The following is a 21,411-nucleotide window of genomic DNA, read 5'->3' as shown; positions in this document are numbered from 1 at the left end:
AATGTAATAATTATAACAGATTATAACACAACAAGTAATTACAACTATAGGTACCACAAAAAATGCTGAAAGTTTCACGCTTTGCAAGCGTTAGCTGCATGAGAAATGTGGTTATGGGAAAGGACCAACAACCTTTAAGAAACTTCAAGCAGTATTTTCATAATTTCTCCCAAACACTTTAAACAAACAAAAACATAGACATGAAATTTCTTTCTTATGATATATTGCAACCATAGAAAATCCAGTCACGGAAATCTGTAGGCATGGATCAGGAGGAGGCAAGTTCCTTGCCCTGGAGAATTTGAAATCCAAGACCCGTGCCTCTGGAACAAGTATGTAAATATTGGTATTGCACAGGAACATCCCGCTGTGCTCACCAACACCACAAATCAACAGAAACTAATGGGGACAACCAGAAGAAAGGAGGACAGGGTTATACGAACCCCACAGTTGCCGTGAGAGTGCAGTAACCAGCCAGCCAATCTTTACAGCTCTAAATCATGCTAAATTAGACAAGCAAAACACAAGGAAGTATCTTTATAGTTTAGTTTGGCCGTGGGCTCAGTGTATGGATGCAGAAGCCTTTTGGGGCATGGGGAGGAAGGAGGCAGGTGGATGTTGGAGGCCGGCGGCAGCTGCAAGGAGGAGCTGAACCACCACGGGACTAGGTGGGGTTGTGAGGAGTGGTAGCCGTCCTGGGACGGGCCTCTGCCTTCTCGTCCTCAGGGAGAAGGTGCCAAATCAGTCCTCCACACTCGTGTTGGAATGGCTCACGAGGCATACACAGAACAGGCCGTGAGTTCCTGCGCTAATTCACCTCGCAGCGGTGGGGTCTTGCAGGCTGGGGAACCACCTCCTGAGGTAAGCTTTCTGGATTACAGTCAAGTTACCACTTAACCGCTAAGCAGGCTTCAGCCTTTTAAGCCACTCTCCCCAAAGCAGATTTTGCAGGTCTTGACTCGTGACTGTATAGCACTTAAGAGCTTTTTTTCTACCTTTCCTTTTTTTTACACACACGGTTCAAAGGTTTCCAGCTTTATTCACCACGCTGCTATGCAGCAGGGAGGGAGGCTACCCACATAGCGGGGCGATGTGCCACAGAGACGTGGGCCTGAGACCTGGGTTGAGGGCAGCGCCGTGACTCAACGGCAAGGTTGAGGGTGGGCATGGCAGGGGAGTTACTACTGAAGGATGAAGAAATCTTAGCTCTGGCTGGAGTATTAATTCGCTAGCTGCCACACACACCCCACACTGTTATTGGAAGAAGCCTAATTCAAGGATATCTGAGATAGCAACCAGTTGGTGACATCCCAGCGAGACCACAACCTCCACACCTCCCTGACGCACCTCCATTTAGCTGCACGAGCATCCCAGCCCACATTCGACCCAACCCGCGCTCAGGCTCAAGCAGCCCAAATGCAAACACATCCAGAAGGCAGTGGCCTGCACACAGGCAGCTGTGGAGACCCACGGTATGGAGGTGAAGCACACCTGCTCTCCAGGATGGCTTCTTCCACGTGCGTGCTCTTCTCAGAGGCTGGGGCCCCAAGGGAGGTCTGGCTCATGGCTGACAGGAACTTCAGCAGCAGCTTGGTGCTCTCAGTCTTTCCGGCTCCACTTTCTCCGCTGTTGAGGAAAAGACATATGTTCCACTCACAGCTCCAGGGCAGACTGAGCTAACAGCCATCCCACCCACGGCAGAGAGGTGATCTCCAGGAATAAACATACAGCATGGCCTCTGCAGCAGGCAGGGGAGAGGCAAAGAGTAGGGTGGTGCAGGTATTTAGGCAAAAGTCATAGCAAATGGAGTAGCGAGAGCAAGGCATGTCATGCAGTCAGGGAGTAGCTGGTTCTCCCGTTTCTGACCTTATCAGAACACACTGGCTGTCATGGCGCTTCCACAAGCAGCAGTAGCACTCGTTAGCGGTGGCGAAGATATGGGGAGGCAGCTCACCCAGGCGGTGCTGTCTGTACAGGTCTATGGCATCCACACTGTACAGACCAGGGATGGGCTTGTAAGGATTTACTGATGCCAGGATGGAGCCAATGTTTGTCTAAGGGGAGAAAACAAAACACAGCAAAGAAATAAAGCTCCAGAAAAAAAAAAAAAAAAGGAAAAAAAAAAGACAACAAACCTCGTCCTGAAACAACTCATGGTGAAGGGAGGAAATGAGGAAACTGGGCTTCAGCAGAGAGCTCCCCAGTTTGGCAAAAAATGTCAAACCCCAGTGCAGGGGCTGCATCACTGGATCACTGGGACTGGGTATGGATGGGGTGGTTTGAGTTTCACTGTTTGACAATAAAATGTTCTTAGTCCGTTGTCTTTGCTAAATTATGCTTAAACAATTCAAAAACATGAAGCCATCTTCATACCCAGCTACCTTGTATGATGCTTGAAGCTGAAAAGCACAGTCGGGACTGAAGCGGGGTCAGAAGACACCTTCAAGGCCCCTCTCCAGGATTCTAAGTGGAGGGGGCTTGGCTGGGTTCAAGCAGCTCCTGGACAAGGAGGGGACACGGAGACACACACATGCAAAGAGCCACTTAAGCGTATCATTCATCTGCTGAAACGTACTGTTTGGAGCAGCTTAAATCAAGTGGTAAAGCCAAATCAAAATTGACAGCTGAAGCTCAAGGATTTCAGGACAAAAACACTGTTACATTTTCTAAACACTTTATTTTGAAAATATTTCTTTTGAAAATCTCCCAGTTTAAGAAGAGTTTACAAGGTTTAAAATTAAATACCCGAAGCCTAGTATCTAATTTCAAACATTTTCTTTTGTGAAGTCAGAAGGAAATTAATTCAGCTTTTTAGGGCATGTTTTTTTCAGTGCAGCCAACCAGCTCAAATCCAGTTATTCTCAGAGCTGCAGTTCAGAGCAATGGTGCCACCTCTCTCCTTAACAACGAATTTGTAATATGGTTAAAGTCCAGCTTAAATGCCGATGCTGGTGTGGTGGCATCCTTCACAGGGCTCCCACACCTTGGGCTGCTCTGCTCCAGGGACACCCATCCTCAGCAGAGGTGTCACAGGTAACCCTTAGAGAGCTGCATTAGGTAAAAAGCCTTGTGGCCAGGGGCAAGATCTAGCGTTATGTCCAAAACATGAACTATCAGTCACCACATATGGATATAAGGATTTGCACGCATCCACTGGATAAGCTGTAAATGAAACACTTGGTGTCGAGAAAGACACATGCATTCTCCCTGCCAAATGAAATCTGGGGACATACTGCAATGCTACGCTCCGAAGCCAGAAGCCAGACTGATAAGATGCTGTAGTCACCAAACTATATGAGTCATTTATTAAAGCAGCGATCACAGATCATCAGGGAAAAAACAGCACCTAGGCCTAATTGCGTTATCAGCAGTACCCGTATGAGCAGACTAGCATGGAACAAGTCTTGAAGATCGTCTTATATGGAACTTTGTAGGCAGAAATAAAATTAATTGGCAATAGAAGCAGTAAGCAAGCAGATGATCTTTGCAAGAAAAGTGGGAGGAAATGGGAAAGCACTGAGAAAGAGAAAATGGATTAGGAAAGAGCACCGTACAACCAGCTGAGCAACAGATACTGTGTGGAGACTGGATAACAGAGATGTCCAGAAATCCATCCTAACTCTTCTCCCAAATCTTCACAGAGCTTTTTCCTCTCATATGTGTTATTCTGCACTTCCCACTCTATTTTCATCTCTCCCATGGAACAGAGCTCCTGCCACAACCCTTCCCAGAACTACCACTGCAGCCATCTCTCAAAGGTGTTTCTAGGAAACTTTTCCATTTCCCAGTTGCACTCTTCATCACCTGAAGCCCCTTACAGATTGCTTCTGTTCACAATTTATAACAGCAGTAGCATTTGTGCATCAACCAGATACATACTGGCCACTGTATTAGCAAGGAGTGATCTTCCCCAGACACCTCTGCAGAGCAGGACATGCCATGTTTGGCATGTCTACTTCTCAGGTCCTACAAGGGTGGCTAGACATGGCAGAGCTAGAAACAGCAAAAAATGTGATGGTCCAGCTCCTGGCTCATTTATACATCACTCACATTATGTTGGGTATACTTTTATTAAAGGATTCGGGAAATGCAGGAATTGCTAAATGCTGCAGGCTGTTGCTGTGCTCACATAATTTTCTGAAACAGCTTGGTAGAGCCCGAAAAAAAAAATCTTTGGAAAACAAAAGATATCAATTTGACATCCTCTGATAATTATTATTACCCTAATTAATTAATATTATCATTGCCCTAATTACTATTATTATTAATAATTTATTAATATTATTTTAATACTGGTGTTTCCAGGTTACCCATTCATTCAGTGCTTTTGTTTTCCAGAAAATGATGATATTTCTCAGCTTTTTCTGATCTCTGTGATTTCCTTCGAAATATTTTTGGCCCTGACTGATGGGCATAACTCCACTCAGTACAGCTTTACCTGCAGCCTTAGCCTACTACATTCAATCTGTTGAGTCTGTTAAGGTGGTATTAAATAAACTCAGACATTCATTTCTGGTATTGGCGGATCACTGCAAATCATTAGGTGGCACTACAGCTGACATTCTCATGCTTAGCTGAAAACCGCACGCAGCAGCGCTATGGCAAAACTAACAGCTAGTGATGGGGTAGCTGTAGCGTTAACGTCTGCACTGCAGAAATGCATCACACGTGTCAGGTCTGGTGCCCGCCAGGTCGGGCAGTGCACAGCCATACACCAGATACAGCCCCACTACAGGAGGGGCTCGCAGTCCTTCACTGAGGTGTTCCAGAAGTCAGGGCCCTTCGTAAACCTCCCGGACACTCAGATCTGAGGCACGCAGCTGAGATGCATACACTAGGCGCAGGTGAAAAATGACACGACACCTGAACGTTAACCCCTTTACACACGGCTGGTGGAGGCACGGAGCTGGAAGAGGAGCAGGAGTGACAGACCAGCGCCAGAGGCTTACGGAGAGAGGGTCCTGTGACACGGTCACAGAGCACGTGGCGTGGCATTTCTGGCACGGGGCACTGACTGAGGAGACAGCCCTGCCTCACGTTGCAAAGCGTGAGGGAGAGCAAACGGGAGATGGACACCCAAAAAGGGGACTGTTCACTGGCAAAGAGCTGCACAGACACACTGCGGGTGTCAAGCACTGGTCAGGCAGGGCAGCAAGGCCAAGGGCTGCCCAAACAGTGTGTGCACATGGGGGCTGTGCTGAGAGACAACAGGCAGGGGTCTGCAGAAACCAGAAAGGATGCGCAGCATCCTCCACATCCCACTGCGGGAGATGTTTCAGAAACCGGGTCACTTTATTGATCATTTCCTGGAATACAGGTGCATAGGGTTCGGTTGCCCTAGTAACAGTTGCTACGCAACACAGATTTACATTTTTCCTGTCATCATCTGAAAAACTCTGGGTACACATACAGGACGGACAGGCAAGATAAGGGTAAAGAAGGCCAAGGCAGTCTTCACAATATTTCCTCCTTGTCCTCTCCAAGCCTCGCCAGAGCACGCTGCCATCCCAGCAGCCTCACGCCCAGTGTGCTTTCCCTCACGCATCCCTCTCCTGCCACTTATCTCCTTCCTGAGGGCCCAAGAGGGAATCAGGACATGCGTTGGGTATTCAGCTGTGCAAGGAGAGCAGAGCACCTAATAAAGACAGAACTGCTTGTACAAGCAGAAGTAGGCAACCGGTTTGCTTTCCTAGTTTAGTTGAGCTCTTTGTCCAAATCAGGAGGGTATCTCAACAACACCCTGTGTGCACTGCACTTTTCAGTCTACTTGGCCATCTATAAACTCTGAACTGCAACAACGGGGAATCTGGGGAACATGAACACCAGCTGGTAAAACACGGATGTTCATGGAGGATACAGAGCTGCACAACTACCACAGATCCTAGAGGTTCTAGGATTTGTGTTCATGTTTGGAAAGTTCTTCTAGATATGCAAAGAGGCGTCTCTGGTAGGGGTAGGATCTCATAGGGCTGATGGAGCTGGCAAGGCACAAAGCAGAAAAAATCTCCCCTTTTAACCACACGAAACAATGCTCAGGAAACAATGCTAAAATCAGTGTTTCCCATGAAAAGTGCCAGCCCCAAAGGTAAACAAAAATCGTCAGCCTGAAGGGATGTGGCCCAGTCGAGCACTTACATAGATGTTACCCTGCTGGTAGCGCTGGTGCAGGTTAAGCAGGATGGCAGCTTCGTGCAGATCTCCCAGCATGGACATGTCTTCTACCCCATCGATGCTGGTCTGGTGCATTGGCAAGACCTTTTCTCTGGAAAGGGAGGCCTTGGGGCACTGGAACACCTGGAGGAATGGGGAGAAGGACAAATAAGAGCATGCCACCTGGCCATACAGTTTGATTTCCTACCAGAAACAAGTGCTTTTCCACAGCTTTATCCTTCAGCACTGGAAAAGGAAATGAATAAGGCATGGATCCGTTCCCTATTTGTATAGTAGTTCCTCTATTCCTGTTCCTACCTATTTGAGCTCCTTGGCCAGAACCCATAAAGCACACACCCTTCCTTTGCTACAGAGTTGTTCTCTCACCTTCAGTACTGCCAGGAACAGACCAATACAGGGCTACCTGATTCCTACTGAAGCCCCCTTAGCAGGAGCAGGGCACCACCAGGTGCACCAGGCTAGGCACGTAGCACACGCTGTGCTCATGCCTGTGAGCAATGGTGGCAGCTGCTCCCAGGAGACCAAGAATGGTCTTTCAAAGAAGCACAGGGCGATCACGTCTCTGTCTGTAGCATGGTCTAGGCAACGCTCATTCACATTCCAGGTTTGGCCTTGGAGTAAACAGTGTCTGAGAGAGGGAGAGGTTTTTGTGTTGAGGGCAAAGGAAAGCGGGCAAAGCAGCTGAGAAGCCAAAGGAGTGACATCCTGTGTGCATGCTGGCATGGACATACGTGATGTGGCTTTCAAAGTGCTTGTACAATGACATCTATTAACTTCTGTCACTGCTCTGGGAAGTGCCTTCTCCTCTGTCAACAGAGTTGCAATGTTCCTGCCTCATTGCTGCAACCTTCTTCCTGCTAGAGCTTCCTCCTCCTCAATAACCCACTCTTCAGCTATCGGGTCATCTTCACACCCGTTCACACAGCTGAGATTACATTGCCGTTCCCCTCCACCATAGCCACATCCCAGCCCTCCTTTCCTCCTCCTCAGGCACGATGCTGGCATTTCACAATGCTATTTCAGTTGCTTCCCACTCTTGGATTCAACCGTGTGCCATCTCCCACCCATCCTCCCAGGCTGTGCTAGATAGCCAGACCCAAGCTGTGCAGATGGGACACTTCACACGGGCAGCCTGGAGGAGAGCAAACCAGCCCGCAGTAGCCTTTCCAAAGTAACTTGGGCTTTTCTTTCCCTTCCGAGGCGCCGGTCTCTACTTCTTCTTCATCCCTGCTTGTCAGCTCACCAGGTGCCACCAAAGGACCTGACGGACCCCACAGAGAGCGAGCCCTCGGTGTATAGCATGGATCTCAGTGCTTTCTCCTGCCTGCTCCCTTGCAGTCCTCGGGCTGCTGTAGCTGCTAAGAAGAGGCCAGCCCGGCAGCTGGAAGCTGCAGACAGAATCAGGTCACCCTGCCCCCTCCCAGCCACCTCGCCAGAGCTGGAGCTGCGGCAGGGAGCTCACGGCAGCAGCACCATGCAGGCGCCAGCCAGTGCCCCCTCCAGCCCCTACCCACACCGCTGATGGAGCAGGAGGGGGATAACCTGCTGCAGGATCTTTGTCTTTGGAGCAGACACTGCATACGCTTCCATGGGAGAAATAGGGGAGCAGGTTGGGAGAGTCGGACAGAGAAATCTGGGGGACAGCACAAGCTACAAAGGTATGTCTTGAGCAAAACCACTACAGCACTTTCAGACCATGAGGCAGCAAACCTGCCCACCTCTCTTCTCTCTGCTGACTCGGACTGATTTTGGAAGGGGACAAGTCCAAAACGGTATGATGTGATCTGCCTGGCAATTACCCATTTACCACCACACTGTCAGCACTTGTGGCTATTTGGGCCAGACAAGAAACAATAAAAAAATGTCTAGGGAAAAAGCTGAGTGCACAAGTGTCTCAAAAGATAGCAGACGTTTGGCAGCACCTGTGCCAAGAGGCTGCTATGCCTGAACAATAATTGTGTGATGGGTCAGAGCTTGTTTACTTCCTCCTGTAGAAAAAAAGGAGAAAATGGGACCCTGAAGAGTAACACGGCCCTGAATACAAGGCTAAATGATTAGTCAGGACTAGATCATCATCTATTAACCCTGTCTTGAGACTCTTGATTGTGGTTGTACATCATCCCTCCCTAAAGAAGAATCTGGTCCAAGACCCACAGTTACACAGGTACTCTGGCAGGACTGTAGCAAAGCCACAGCGAGAGGAGCGTTCATTACCTCTGGTACCCTCTGGACAGAAACACTGCATAGGTGAAATTATTCCCTGGAGGAGCAGACTGATGCTACATTGACACCCTAACTGAGTCCAAGATGTCACCTGTCTCTCCCCAAGGCTGGGGAAGTTCACCGATACCCTTGCCCATCACTGCGGTACTAGCAGCTCACCCTTCCTCAGGTGGAAACTGGGTCCTCCAGCCCCACTGGGATATGGGGGGGGGGAGTGTTCCCCATGCCTGTCAGAGGCATGTGGCACGGGGAAGAGCTTTCAGGTCTTCCCTAGCACTGGGAGAGGGCTGACTTTTAGCCTGTCCTCTGGCTTCCAGGGTGGACACTTTTCCTGTCTCCATATCACCAGGGATCATCCAGGGTCCTGGAGACAGGAGACGTGTTTTTTTGTTCTGCCCACTGTCGTGCCAAAGGGGTTTTCCCTGAGAGGAGCTCTGACGTTTCAAAGGCACAGACGTGACCCAGACACGATGACTCTCCACCCTTAGAGCTTGCAGGGTGCTGCACTGACTCTGGCCAGCCAGGCCCTTTCCCACCTCCAGCCACGCCAGGAAAGAGGCCTTCGCTACTCCCCCACTCAGTTCTGGACTCCTCCATCAGCCTGGAGCACAGTTCAGAGGGCTCGGCACTATCCTGCCTCAGGTATGGTAAGCCAGGGCTGGCTTCAGTGGTTTGCATTACTGAGCTGGTTCCCCTGGCTGATTTTCCCTGAAGCAAGTGAGAAAGCACAGACAAACCGATCTCGCAGCAGAGCTGCCTCTGGAATCCCCCTTTTCCAAGAACAGATAATGTTTAAAGGGAAAATTATAGGTATTAGCAAGCAGGTTTTTTTTAAATTTGGGAAGAAAAATATCTTTTAGTCTTCTAAGTGCAAACAAGCCATCAAATACCACACAGGTACTTCACAACACAGCCAAAGATTTCTGCTTTCTCCCCAGTAATGAAGTTTTCCTCCTCAACCCCAAGTTCACCCATTAGTGTGACCCTGAGCACACAAGCAAAGCTCCCACCCAGCATCTGTTATGTTTATTCATAACACTTTGGGCTGGTCTGTCTCGAATGCGGTTTCCAATCTCTTGTGTTTCATAAAGCGCCAGCTCCTCCTTTCCTTCCAGGAAGTCACATTTCTGATGGATTTGTTGCTTGAGAAGTTTTTAAAGAAACAAAAACAAATGGCAAAAGCCCTGAAGTGTAAGACTGGACATCTTACCTCAGAGCCGCAGGGAAGCTGGGCCAGAGCAAGCACGAGGACACTAGATTTAGAGATCAACTGGGTCATCCAGTCCAAACCCAAATGAAGATGTTTTCATCTGAGTTTTCACCAGGGATAAAACAGACGATCCCTCCTACAGCTGCCAAGCAACAAGCAATGAAGAAGCAAGGCAAGGGAAGCACACAGGACAGCTGTTGTGGAGGGCACTGACTAGAGAAAGCCCCAGAGCCACCACCATGTGCTTTTTCCTGAATAAGCCATAAAGCGCACAGCCAAATTTGACTCAGAAAAAACCCTCAGTGATGGCAGTTAATAGTTTTCCCAGGGTTAGCAAGCCGAGCTGACTCACTGAGGATTTGGACAGTCCCCAGAGGTCACTTCCTACCAACATAACTCCACGAGCACTGCAGCAGGCACACCAGGGAATTGCAAGGAGCACAGGGCTGGAAATAGGGCAGGGAAGAGGTTTGTTCCCCATTGCTGGCGGAGAGCAGGCAGAGCTGAACAGAACAGCCCTTACGGCCGCGTGGCTTGGAAGAACTGCATCCTGGCAAGAAGGGCTGATTACCTGGTGGGGCTCCATCCTTCCTAGGAGCCTTTTGCCAATATGGTGGTACCGTTAATGCAGCTTCGTCAGAGATGGCACAAGAACAGCCATGCAAAGTGAGGTGAGCAGACAAATGAAGAGAAGAAAGGGAGACCAATCTTCTTTCTAACCTTAGTTAGACCTTTGGCATGGTTTATAATAGAGTTGGGATACTTTTCAGACAGTGGCAGCACTTGAACTGATACATTTCCTTTTAACATAAATATGCAAGATCCTGAACTCCATCTTGCAACTTGGCGTAGGCTACAGCCTCATGCAAACCTCCACTTACCATGCCATAATCTGAGGTGAAGAGCACGTTTCCATCGGCACATGAGCCAACAGTGCATGGCTGCAGCTGGTCCTGCTCCCGCAGCCATACCCTGGCACCCTGCGAAAATCAAAAAAACTCCCATTAGAAAGAACTGGAGCCTGAGAGGTCTGCACGTGGGGTGTGAACACTCAAGGAAAGCTGGAGGAAGATGCAGTGTTCTAAGGCTACTTCCTAACTGCAGCTGCTTACAAGTTTTAAGTGAGTTCTACTTAAGTTTTCAGGGAAACTAGTTTGAACTTCTTTAATATAACATGAGAGGAACAAAAATCAGCTTTAATGAGCTTCGTGAAGAAACCAACATAAGAAAACATCAGTTTTTATAGAAAGTAACGGAAAGATACAAACACAAAATAGTGGGTTAGACTGTCTAAACATTTTTCAACTTAGAATAGCAAGTCATCAAAAGTCATGCTATAATAATAATAGAAAATGTAAATAAAGCCTGTTTACAATTTCATACACCCACACGTCACTATAGGTCAAAATGCTCTCAGAAACCATCAGCCAAAGCTAAGCAGATTTCACAGAGCTTTCTGCTTTCGTCTCTTGCAAGAGTTTCCTTGGGTAAGTGACATGATTTGCGTGTTTTTCTGATGTATATATACACTGATGTACATGCGATGTATACAGACTCACACACGCACTACAATATCTTAAATTGCTCAGTGTCTCCCCAGACAACCCTGAGCACAACGGCACACTTCTGGTAACACGCATATATGTCCAGTCGAAGTTGATTCTCAGCCTTGTGTTTCAAGACCTCAATACACAAAGCCAGGCTGTGTCACAGGAAAGGATGGGTGAATGGCTTTGCTGCGAAAACCTGGGCGGAGGGAAAGGTTCAGGGGAAGGTGTCAGGATGTGAGCAGAGATCAAAGTCTGGGGATCACCATACCAAATGTAAATCACATCTGCAGCGGCTGTTGCAAAGGCAAAGCTGTATGAATTGCATGGATCTTAAGTCATGAAATAGATTTAAGAATTACTGCTAAAAAAAGTATTAGAAACTAGGCTTGTGGATAAGAAGTCCTTAGATAGTACAATGGAAAAAAGGGGCCCAAAATGCAACTTTAATGGGTGCCAACTGACAAATAGGAAGCAGTGTGTGAGTTTCGTTTGAAAACTTTCTGGTTACATAGAAACACAGCCAAGGCAGCTGATCTGTGGCCTCCTAGTAGTCATCACTGCCCTGTGGCCACACCAAGACACCTCTGTCACCATGCAGATGATCTTAAACTTTACATGTTTATTTGGGCTAGGTAATAAAAAGGTCACGAAGACCAAAATTATTTTAGCTTTTTTGATGGAGCTTTCACCAGAATCATGCCCAAGATGTGTTGTGCAAGTATGCAGCCAGTCAGCATCTAGAAAAAAGAGATAAAATGCAAGAAGAACAAGCTGCCCCACCAGACACAGTCTGCATTATGCAGAATTAGGCACAACATCAAACTGCTCTTCAGTTATTGCAAACCAATGTGTTCTGTCTTCCCACAGAAATCAAACTCTGCTTAGCTAGGTATTCAGAAAAAGCCAAAGTGCTGAACTGTTCAGGAATATTAAGAACATCCCGCTTTTTTCAATCGATTCATAAACCTACTTTCTTCCTAATTTGTTTTATAACCCTAACATATTGATTATGAAAGCCCTCTTAAACATGTCAGCACCATTACCTCCTTTCTTATAGGCTTATTATATTTGAAGAGATATGATAGGATTTCCATATTAGACAGAATGTGGAACAATAGTTTATTCTTACTGGTTTATTTTTCTATTTTTAACTACTTTGGTCACTTTAAATACTTTAAAACCCTGGATTTTCCTTTCTGTATAAGATGGACCTATTGAACAACCTCCAGCCCTCCCAGTTAAGGAACAGGTTTTAATGAGATTAAGAAAGCCGGCATAATTCTAGTTTCACTGCTATGTTCTCCTTTAGATTTCCCACAGCAGGCAGACTGATTTCACATCACTAGATGAATGAAAAACACTAGTGCAAGGATGTATGCCAATGCAAGGATTGTGTGTGAAGCTCAGCCCCCACAACCAGTGAGCAATTGCAATAGAGAAATGTTTTCTTAATGTTACAGATTCGAGTTTCAAGATCCCAGAGAGATAGTAAGCAATGCATTGAATAGAGAATTTGAGGGACTGGTAGAGATCTTCATGACATCCTCTTAACATTTTCTGAATTTTTTGATGCTTTAGAGAGTGTCTTGAGGTACCCAGGCAAGACATTGGTGGTTAGAAATCATCCATGTCCCAAATCGTATTCAGACTGCACAAACATCTTCCACTAACACATGTTGCTGTTCACATCTTTTTCACTAAAGGCCCCTAGCTACCATCACAACATCAAGAGCAAAGAATAATCATCAGAAAACTGAAAATATGTTCCTGGAGCTCCCAACAAATAGCAAGATGAAAGAAAACCTCTTCTAATACACTTAGCACATTCTCAGCAGTGCACTCTCAACAGCCTGCAGACGCCACTAACCCACAAGATCATAGGTGGGAGCTCCATTAGTCAAGAGCTGGACCCACACCCTCCCCTGCACACACGCACAGCATTAGCAGCATGCCTTCCTCACAAGACCTCGTGCACACCTGCAGACAAAGAGAACCCGGGTTACACACACTTCCCGCTCACTAAGCTCAGAAATTAGTTTGGAGGAATAGGCAGCTGATGATCAGCCACACAAGAGATGCTCCATAGGCACCAACTCTGATTTTTTATTAGGTATCATTTAGAGGTGAGAAGGAGGGAGATGGACGGGGTGATCCCTCTTATCTTTGACTCCTAGGAATTATCAGAAAGTCCAGACTGACCCAGTTCCCTTTCCCAGCAGAAGTCCATGTACAAATATAGTAAGAAATACTCCCAAAAGCAGAAGACCTACTTCCCTTGTACAGTATTGCATCATTGTCTACACACTTAATGGGAGATCCTTCTCCTGCATGCTGCCCAAGAGCGGAGGGCAATGCGATGAAACTCCCAGGCACTAGGGCATTTCAGCTGCCCAGGACTTACTTCAGTCCACTTTGATGTTACAGTAGTTTTCGCAACAGCAATTGCCTCTGCCCAGTAGAAGTGCACTGCACCCATTTATTTTGTTTCCAGAAGGAGCATCGTGCTGAGACAGCCAGAATAGGAACCACAGAGCAAATTATTCTAACTTCTGCCCGGCATAACACCTATTTCCTGAAAGACTGAGTTTGTTTTAGTGCATCTCCTTCCATCAGCCCTTTTTTTCTAAACATGAAATTCCCCAAGGAGCCTTGACTAAATACAGAAACAGATGGCGACACCAAAGAAACTGCCCTCACATCATTCCCCTCTCCCCCAGTACCATGCATTTCATTGATCAGTTGAAAGGATTAAATTGAGCAGAAAACTTAAGAACTGCCAGGCAGTAAGACTAAGCTTCCATGGGAGAAGCAAGAGAAGCAAAGCAGAACAGCAATCTGCTGGGGTCGGGCGGGTCCCAGCTCCCACAGGCAATACAGATGATGGGAAAAACCCTGCTCTCCTAGCACGAGGTGGAAAAACCTCAGTTTTTTGACTGGGATAGAGAAATTCTTACCTGCATCCAGAAACAAAAAAATATCACAAAAAATGAAGCAACAAGCAATCACTGTTTGGAAAAGAATATATTAATGGACAGCTAAGGAATAGAGTGATGATTTTGTGTAACTGTTTTCAAATGAATAAAACTGGTAAAATACTAAAGATGTTTAACTTGAGTTCCTTTTATAATGAGAATAGCTCTTCCCCTCCTGATTCCTCTTTTAAGTAGGATTTTGTCAAATTACCCCAACACCTTCAAACAGAGCAACAACAGCAGCTACTAAAAGAAGAATAAAGTAGTAATGTACCAGAGTTCCTGTACCAAGAGGTCACTTGGATATTAAACAAACTCAGAGACCAGCATCCTCATTCCTACGGTCTCAGTGACAATCTGTCCACAATCTGGCCTTACCACAAAGTGCATAGCAAAGCACAATCCTGAAAACTGATCCCATAACAGGGAGTTATAATTTAGAAAATAAAGTTGCTTGCATACCAAGAGCAATGTTTCATCAGCCCTGTCTCACGCTCACAGCATTGTCTTTCACTGAGGACACTGAACTCCAGGACATAATTTTTCTGTTAACACAGCACCTGGCATCTGGAAATCCTTGTGCACGATCCTCCCTCCTTGTGCACAAATCTGCGCAGCTCCCAGGAGCAATGTGCTTGGTAGGGGTGCACCAGGTGGGTTTATCAATGTTCCAGGAGATACTCAAAGAGGAAAAATGCTTTTGGTTGAAAGATACTTTCCAGAGAACGAACCATGCACACAACTGCCTAGCTTGCTTCCATTATGGCATGTTTTTGTGATGTTTTCTTTGTGAATGAACAAGACTCTCAGCTTGCAGACCTATCTGCAGATACATACTATGAGAGGCCCTTGCAGGGCCTTGGTTTGGGCCAACTCCTCCATCAGCCATTCTGCAAGGGGCAGGGATGTCTCAGAAAAGGACTCCCCTGCGCTGTGAGTCCAAGTTAAACATCACTGTGGGTGCTACAAGTTTTTCAGCTATACATACTGTTGTGTATATGCATACCTTTGTCCTGAGGCTGTTCAGTAGGTATTAGGTATCCAAGCCTTGTGTTTTCCCTGCCGATGGATCCATATGCTCCTAGGCTTGGAAGCAGCATCATGCAAAGTCAGCTGTCTTCCTGGCCTCAGTGGGCTTTGTGGTTGAAAGCCAGGCAGCAGCACTTGGGCTAGAAAGGCCCGTGCCATGCAGACAAAGCCAGGCTCAGGTTTCAATAAATGCACTTTTCAACAGATTGATCTAGACGATCATGAATAAGTGATAGGACAGAAATAAAGAGACTTAGCTAATGGACACAAGACTGGTGGGGAGGGGGAGTCTGTGACACCCTAGATCCATATGGGAAGGGATGCAGAAACCCTGCGGCGTTTCTTGTGTCAGCCTGACATGAAGTCACCCGGCCAGCCCCCAGGCTAGGTCTGACCAGCAGGAGCGGTACCTCTGGGGGCCTGGGGAAACCCAGGAGACCACAGGTGGAGAGAGGCAGAAGCAGGAACAGCCGAGCCGGCAGCAGCCAACATGGAGCAGCTGGGAGGAGCAAAAATAACAACAACAAAAAATAATTTACTTCTTGTAAGGCACAAGGATGACCTGCTGTGAAGCTAGGAGGAACTGAATCTCACCTGGGAATGTGCTGTGGTTGCAGCCCCACAGACTGTACCTGTGGGGCTCAGGGAGCTCCACGGCCAGCACAGCTCGTGGGGCCAAGCACAGCTCGTGGGGCCAAGACCCAGCTCAGCCCCTGTCCCAGGCAAGTTCAGTTATCAGCCCTGTTCCTTACTAATTAAGGGGAAAAGTCCTCAGCGTGCCAGCTGATCTGCAGAATAACAGCTCTGCGTTATCAGGAAAAGGTTACGCGTCTTAAATCCTCTCAGAGCAGTTTGTCACTCCTGGTCACTTATGTATGTGCACCGATTCCCACCCCTCTTGCCACCCCCTCCCATCTGCTCTGCGCCTCTCTCCTCCCCCAGTTTGGCTGCTGCACTGCCTCTCTCCTCCTGCACGTCTCCCCGCCTCAGATATCCCCCAGGATGCGCCTGCTCCTTGAAGGCAAGGGGAGAAGCCACCAACTGCAGCACGCACACCGTCTCCTCGCCACGAGAGAATCTGACCAGCAGCTTCAGAGCTGCAGCTGGGCTGAGGTTTCCCACTTGTCCCCAGCACAGCTGTGCCCAAGGCCCACCAGGGTCTCGCAGCTTTCCCTGTAATCACTCCAACGCCGCGGCACCTGCTGCAGATCAGTGAGTCTGCGGGTGCCGAAGGCAAAGGGGCTGTGGAGTGACCATTCGTCCGAGGGGTGGCAGTGCCAATGCCCAGATGCGACACTTGAGCAGGAAGGCAGTCATTATCGAAACCAGAGGAAGGTCAGGAGGGGTGGTTTGTGCCCATCCTGCTGCGGATGACAGCACAGCTGCCGTGTGAAGCTGGAGACGGTGACAGCGTCACCTCTCCAAAACCCACTCAAAGCCGAAGCACTCTCACAGCACTCTCATGGCATTTAAGGTCCACAGAGGAGAGCTCAGTGCCTCAGGAGGCCACAGCAGCCTGTCAAAGAGAAGCCAGCCCCAGCATCCGTGCAATGCATTTTGTAGAAGTCTCAGGTGAGAGCCCTGAAACTATTTCTTCAGCAGTTTCTGTTAGGCATAAATCGGGATTATGTCCAATACCTTTCTGCATCTTGCCACATCCTTGACTCCAGTAATTCCCTGCCATGTGGAGTTGTACCATCTAGTCACACATTAAATGTAAAAGCACAGTTTTTAAATCAGTCTCATTCCCATGAAGCAGAAAATCCCCTTTTCTCGTGGTTAGAGGTGGAAGAACAGAGGATTCCAATCCACCTTCTGTGTCTCATCCATTATTTTCTGCTCTTTTGCCATGTCTCTCCCTGTTTGTCATCTCACTAATAAAGTATTCTCGGGTGTTTCAAACTCTTCACGTGAGACATTTTCCTGGTGTTTGATTGTCCTCGGTGTCCTTGCCTCAAACACCATGAAAAAAGCAAGTGGAGTGCCTCTGAACTGGGATGCACTTTCAGTCAATCTGAAATAAGGGTGGAAGTGGAAAAAAAAATAAAAAAAAAGGAAACAGCCCACATAAGTAAGATGTCGGGAAATGGAAAAGACAGTAGAGTCCAAGCTTCACTAATTTCTCTTCTAAAATCACTGGGGACAACAGCATGCGCTGGTGGCAGTATCCAGTTACTAGATGGGGATGAGAGCATTGTGAATAACAATGGAGGCATGCACAAATTTTTAATAGGCAGCCCTGGAAAGCACCCCTCCTGCATCACATTGAGATGCTGATGAACTTTCCCACATTCTTGTAAACGGAAAGGACACAAAACATTTTAAAAATCAACAGGTCCGAGCATTCCCAGAGATCTGAGTAATAAAGTTTCTCACCAGCTGATATTCATTTTTGATAAGCCTGGAAATGAAGAGGAAATACCATGAGACCGGAAGGGTCAGAGCCTAAATGAGGGCTCTGGCACGATTATCCCAAGTAGCCATGGGTTGCTTAATCTGACAACCCCAGGGAAGATAAAGAGTTTTTTGCCCCCAGCATTTTCAATTTAATGGTACTGTAGTGTCACTCATTTTCCAGCACCAGTCAGCATGCAGAAAGATGGCTAGTCAAACAGATCTCTTCATTCTTTCATTAGCATACAAGCATAAGAGATAAACTGGACAGTAATAGACTCTCACAGCACTGTTCACATAGAAAGCAGTGTTCTGATAGGTGCCAGACCCTGAAGAGCCAACAGGTAAAAATGCAGCAAACGGACCTCAAAGCAGTAGTTATGAATGGCAAAAATCATTACTAAGCGAGGGAGTTCCTAACAAAACTCTGCAGGGACAGGGCCAATACTATTCTGTATTCTCATCAAGGATGTAAAACCAAAAGCAGTGCTGCTAATGCTGGCAGATGCCAACATCTGGTAGATCAGTAAGTGTCCACGAGGATGAGACCATCAGAGCAGTGTGGATTCCACGCTTGTTTGGACAAAATGGGATTAAAATACAGCCAAACGGAAAGGTCAGATTCAGGGGAGAAGGAATGCAAGAACACTTCAAAGAGAGGAATGTCTACTGGAAAGTCACAGACCCAAAGAGGATTGTGAATTGCTGCACAGAAACTCCCAGGACATTTGGTTGCAACAAGAGCTGATGCGTGTCTTGGGCGGATAAACAGGAGCAAGGAAGTTTACTGCTTACTTAGGCTTTGAGGTGTGAGAAAGAACCCTTTCAGAGAGCATCTAAAAAATTCAGTCATTTTTGCTCTTCAGACAGATCCCTTGTAATGCAAAAGCACTTGTGAAAATGTTAACGTCATTATGTAGATTAGCCAGAGCCAGGGCTGCCCTATCTAGCCCAGACGCTGATAGCGCGGGGATGAGAGCAGCATGTGGCCCCGCACGGGCTGCAGCCCTCGCCTCGGTCCCTGCACGCTCAGCCCCCTCCTGCTTGCAGACCCCCGAGGCACTGCGGCGCTCCTGCTGCCCCTGCAGCGCCAGCACGCAGACAGACGGGGGCCCGGGAATGATTTCTTGCAGGCTGAAGAGATATTTGGGATGAAACAGCTCTCACGAAGCAGAAGCAGGACCCAAAAATGGATGTGGCTGCCAGACACTTCAGAAATGAAACGGGGTTTATTTTAAACCAAGGTTGTGTAACCGCTTGAAGAAACTGCAAAAAGCGGGGGATCCTCCAGAAATAAGACTTTCCAGAAAGCGTGATTCAGCCAAATCTTAATCATTGGTTCAATATGCAAGTAAGGGGAATGAGCAGGACTAAGACACAGCCCTGGTCCTAACGCCAGGGCCCGAATTTCCACCTCCTCCTCAAAGACACCAATCTGTGAGAGGCCTCGCCGCTGGTTCACTTCACCCAGACCCGCGGGGCAGAAGTTTCAATCTTAATGATCCCATTTAAATAGCTTGCCCATTTTCCCTAAAGTAAAATGGGAAACCAGACATTGCGAAACGTTCACAGTTATGGTGATACTGCCACGGGAGGCGAGAAGCGAAAGCGGTGTGGCACGAGGAGGGTCGGCAGGCAGCGGCGGGCTGCCACAGGCCGGCCTGCGGAGATGCAGCTCCACTTCGTGTGGGCCCCCCTGCACCCAAACTGCAATTGCTGCTCCTGAACAGGGCAGGGGCTCCTTTTGTCCCACCTCTACCTCCTTACAGCGCTGGGAGGTTTGGGGGAGGCGCAGCTGGGTTGGGGGATTCTGCATGTAGGACATCCGTGCTGAAGCGGTCCCATGGGTATCTTCAAGGACAGCGATACTTCTCTTTTGCTGAACCGCACAGACTGAATAGAGAGGGGTTGCTCTGTGTCATATTTACTTGGTGACCCTCGAGCATTACATGTGTAATGGTCAGCATTTCTCCTCTTCCCAGTCTCTTGAGATCCTCTTTTCTGGGAGGTCACGGTATTCTTGCTAAGCTATCAGGGAGCGTGGTGAGGCGTGTGGTCCTCAGGGAAGGAGAGGCTTGGTGGGATTTCTCCCCCGCAGAGCAGCCCCACTGCTGCAGGAGATGACGTTCTGCCTGTCATTCCTTCCCAAGCTGGCATTTCCCTAAGCCAACAGTTGTTAACACACAGGCCCTCATCTCACCATTATCTGGAAAGACAGCACATCACTCATGCTCAGCATCATCAAAGTCAGCTGGAGCATTTATTTCCCTGTGATGCAGACAAGGAGCTGCGGGAGGATTCTCCAGGCCACCCGGCCAGACGCCTCAAGCAGTTTGGGGCTGTGGAGGTAGCTCAGATGCACACATGGTTGCAAGTTGGGCAGCCCTTGTGCTCCAGACAGGCTGTTCCTCCATGGGCTTGGACCTGGGGCTGGTCCACATATACCCCTGGGGGAGGACAGGGTCAGTGAGCGAGGACCATGCCAGCTACTGGGAGGAGAGCAGAGACCACCACAGCCATGCGGGACATGAGCACAGGATCCCCCTGCGTTTCTGCCCCCACCTTAGAAAGCTTAAGGACTTTGGCGGATTTATTCTACAACATGGATTAAATGTGTTGCATTTCACCAGAAGAGCCATGAGGAAACATGTTTAACCCTTAAAAATGCCAGCATGTCTAGGCCGGTGGCACACGGGCAGGACAATGATGTCTGTGACTCCACCAGATGCTGCTGCCCGGTTCAGCCTGACGTGGGGCCACGTTGCTGGTCACTGGAGAGCAGAAAGAGCCTCAGAGAGGGACGGGATGGGAGCAGCGTCTCCTTTAACCCTGGTCATGGCACTCCTGCTCCTTGGGGAGAATCGGAGAGCGAGTCACATCCTCTGTGTCACCCCACATCCTGCCCACGCTCCAGACACACAGGGAAACCACCACCCGGCACCGCTGGCTGCAGCCCTTCCCTCCGGGGCCCCTCCTCCCTGAGTGCCAGGCATCTGATGGCAGGCGTGCGTCCACAGCTCTGTGCTCTGCCGCGTGCCGGGGATGAAAGGTTTCCAGCCCGGGGCACAGCAGGGGACAAGCCGTGGCAGCACGCACCCCGCCAGCTCGCTGTCAGTGGGTCGCAGCCAGGGGAGGGCACAGCCTGTGGGAAGTCCTGCGGCGGTGCCACGCTGGCACAACCTGTCCAAAGCACCCCCACAGACAGGACACATTGGCTGAACCCATCATCAAGCCGGTTATCATAGGTGGACTTCAAAGAATAAGAACTCCTATGGTCTCTGCCAAGCCGAGAGGGGAACCAGGGAAGCTGGGAAGACACACAGCATCTGCACCTAACCCCAGACACTGGCCGTGGGGCCCCGCATGCTGTCTGAACGCTGGCAGCACAGGGTGGGAGCCTGCTAAAGCCAGACCAGCAACGTGCTGGGGGTTAAGCTATCCATTGTGAGGGATGACATGCATCCCCCGGGACAATCTTGGCGTCTGCTGCAGCAGAAAGAGGTGGAGCAACTCCCTTCTGCTCAGGCGCTGCCCTCCCACCAAGAACCCCCATGGAGAAGGAGGAAGAGTGGCCGGGGTGCAGCAGATGCCAAACATTCCTGCTCCACGGAAGCCACGATCCCTGCTCTCGCCCCCACCGCCTTTCCTGCAAGGCTCGAGGCTTTCCCATGTGTGCTCGCCCTGGTTCTCCAGCCCTGGCCACCTTGCTGCACCAGGGTTTGAGCCCGTGACTTACAGAAGATGTAATAAGAGCCCTAGAGAGTCGGGGCTTCAGGACTGCCCCCAGACCTATCCTGGAAATCCCTGTTTCTCCAGGTAACGGCAGAATCACGCCTTGACGTGCGCAGCTGGACAAAGCTCA

The 21,411-nt window shown here is 48.6% G+C and overlaps 1 protein-coding gene across 3 annotated transcripts in view; it reads right to left on the bottom strand.

The window, feature by feature from the left end:
- LOC310901349 (unconventional myosin-X-like) overlaps positions 1-21,411 on the bottom strand; it is an 85,752-nt gene that overhangs the window by 62,807 nt on the left and 1,534 nt on the right. For 2 of the 3 annotated variants that reach the window (XM_083840699.1, XM_083840698.1), the window contains 4 exons: positions 10,486-10,584; positions 6,136-6,294; positions 1,867-2,054; positions 1,492-1,626 (listed from right to left, as the gene is read on the bottom strand). In XM_083840699.1, coding sequence (XP_083696825.1) covers positions 1,492-1,626; positions 1,867-2,054; positions 6,136-6,294; positions 10,486-10,584 — 581 coding nt within the window. Of the gene's footprint in view, positions 1-1,491; positions 1,627-1,866; positions 2,055-6,135; positions 6,295-10,485; positions 10,585-21,411 lie in introns of those variants that run through there. The other variant, XM_083840700.1, reaches the window with a different exon arrangement.

The sequence above is a fragment of the Anser anser genome (assembly GCF_964211835.1).
Source record: "Anser anser genome assembly, chromosome: 6".
Taxonomy (NCBI): domain Eukaryota; kingdom Metazoa; phylum Chordata; class Aves; order Anseriformes; family Anatidae; genus Anser; species Anser anser.
This window is presented reverse-complemented; position numbering and strand designations above follow the sequence as displayed.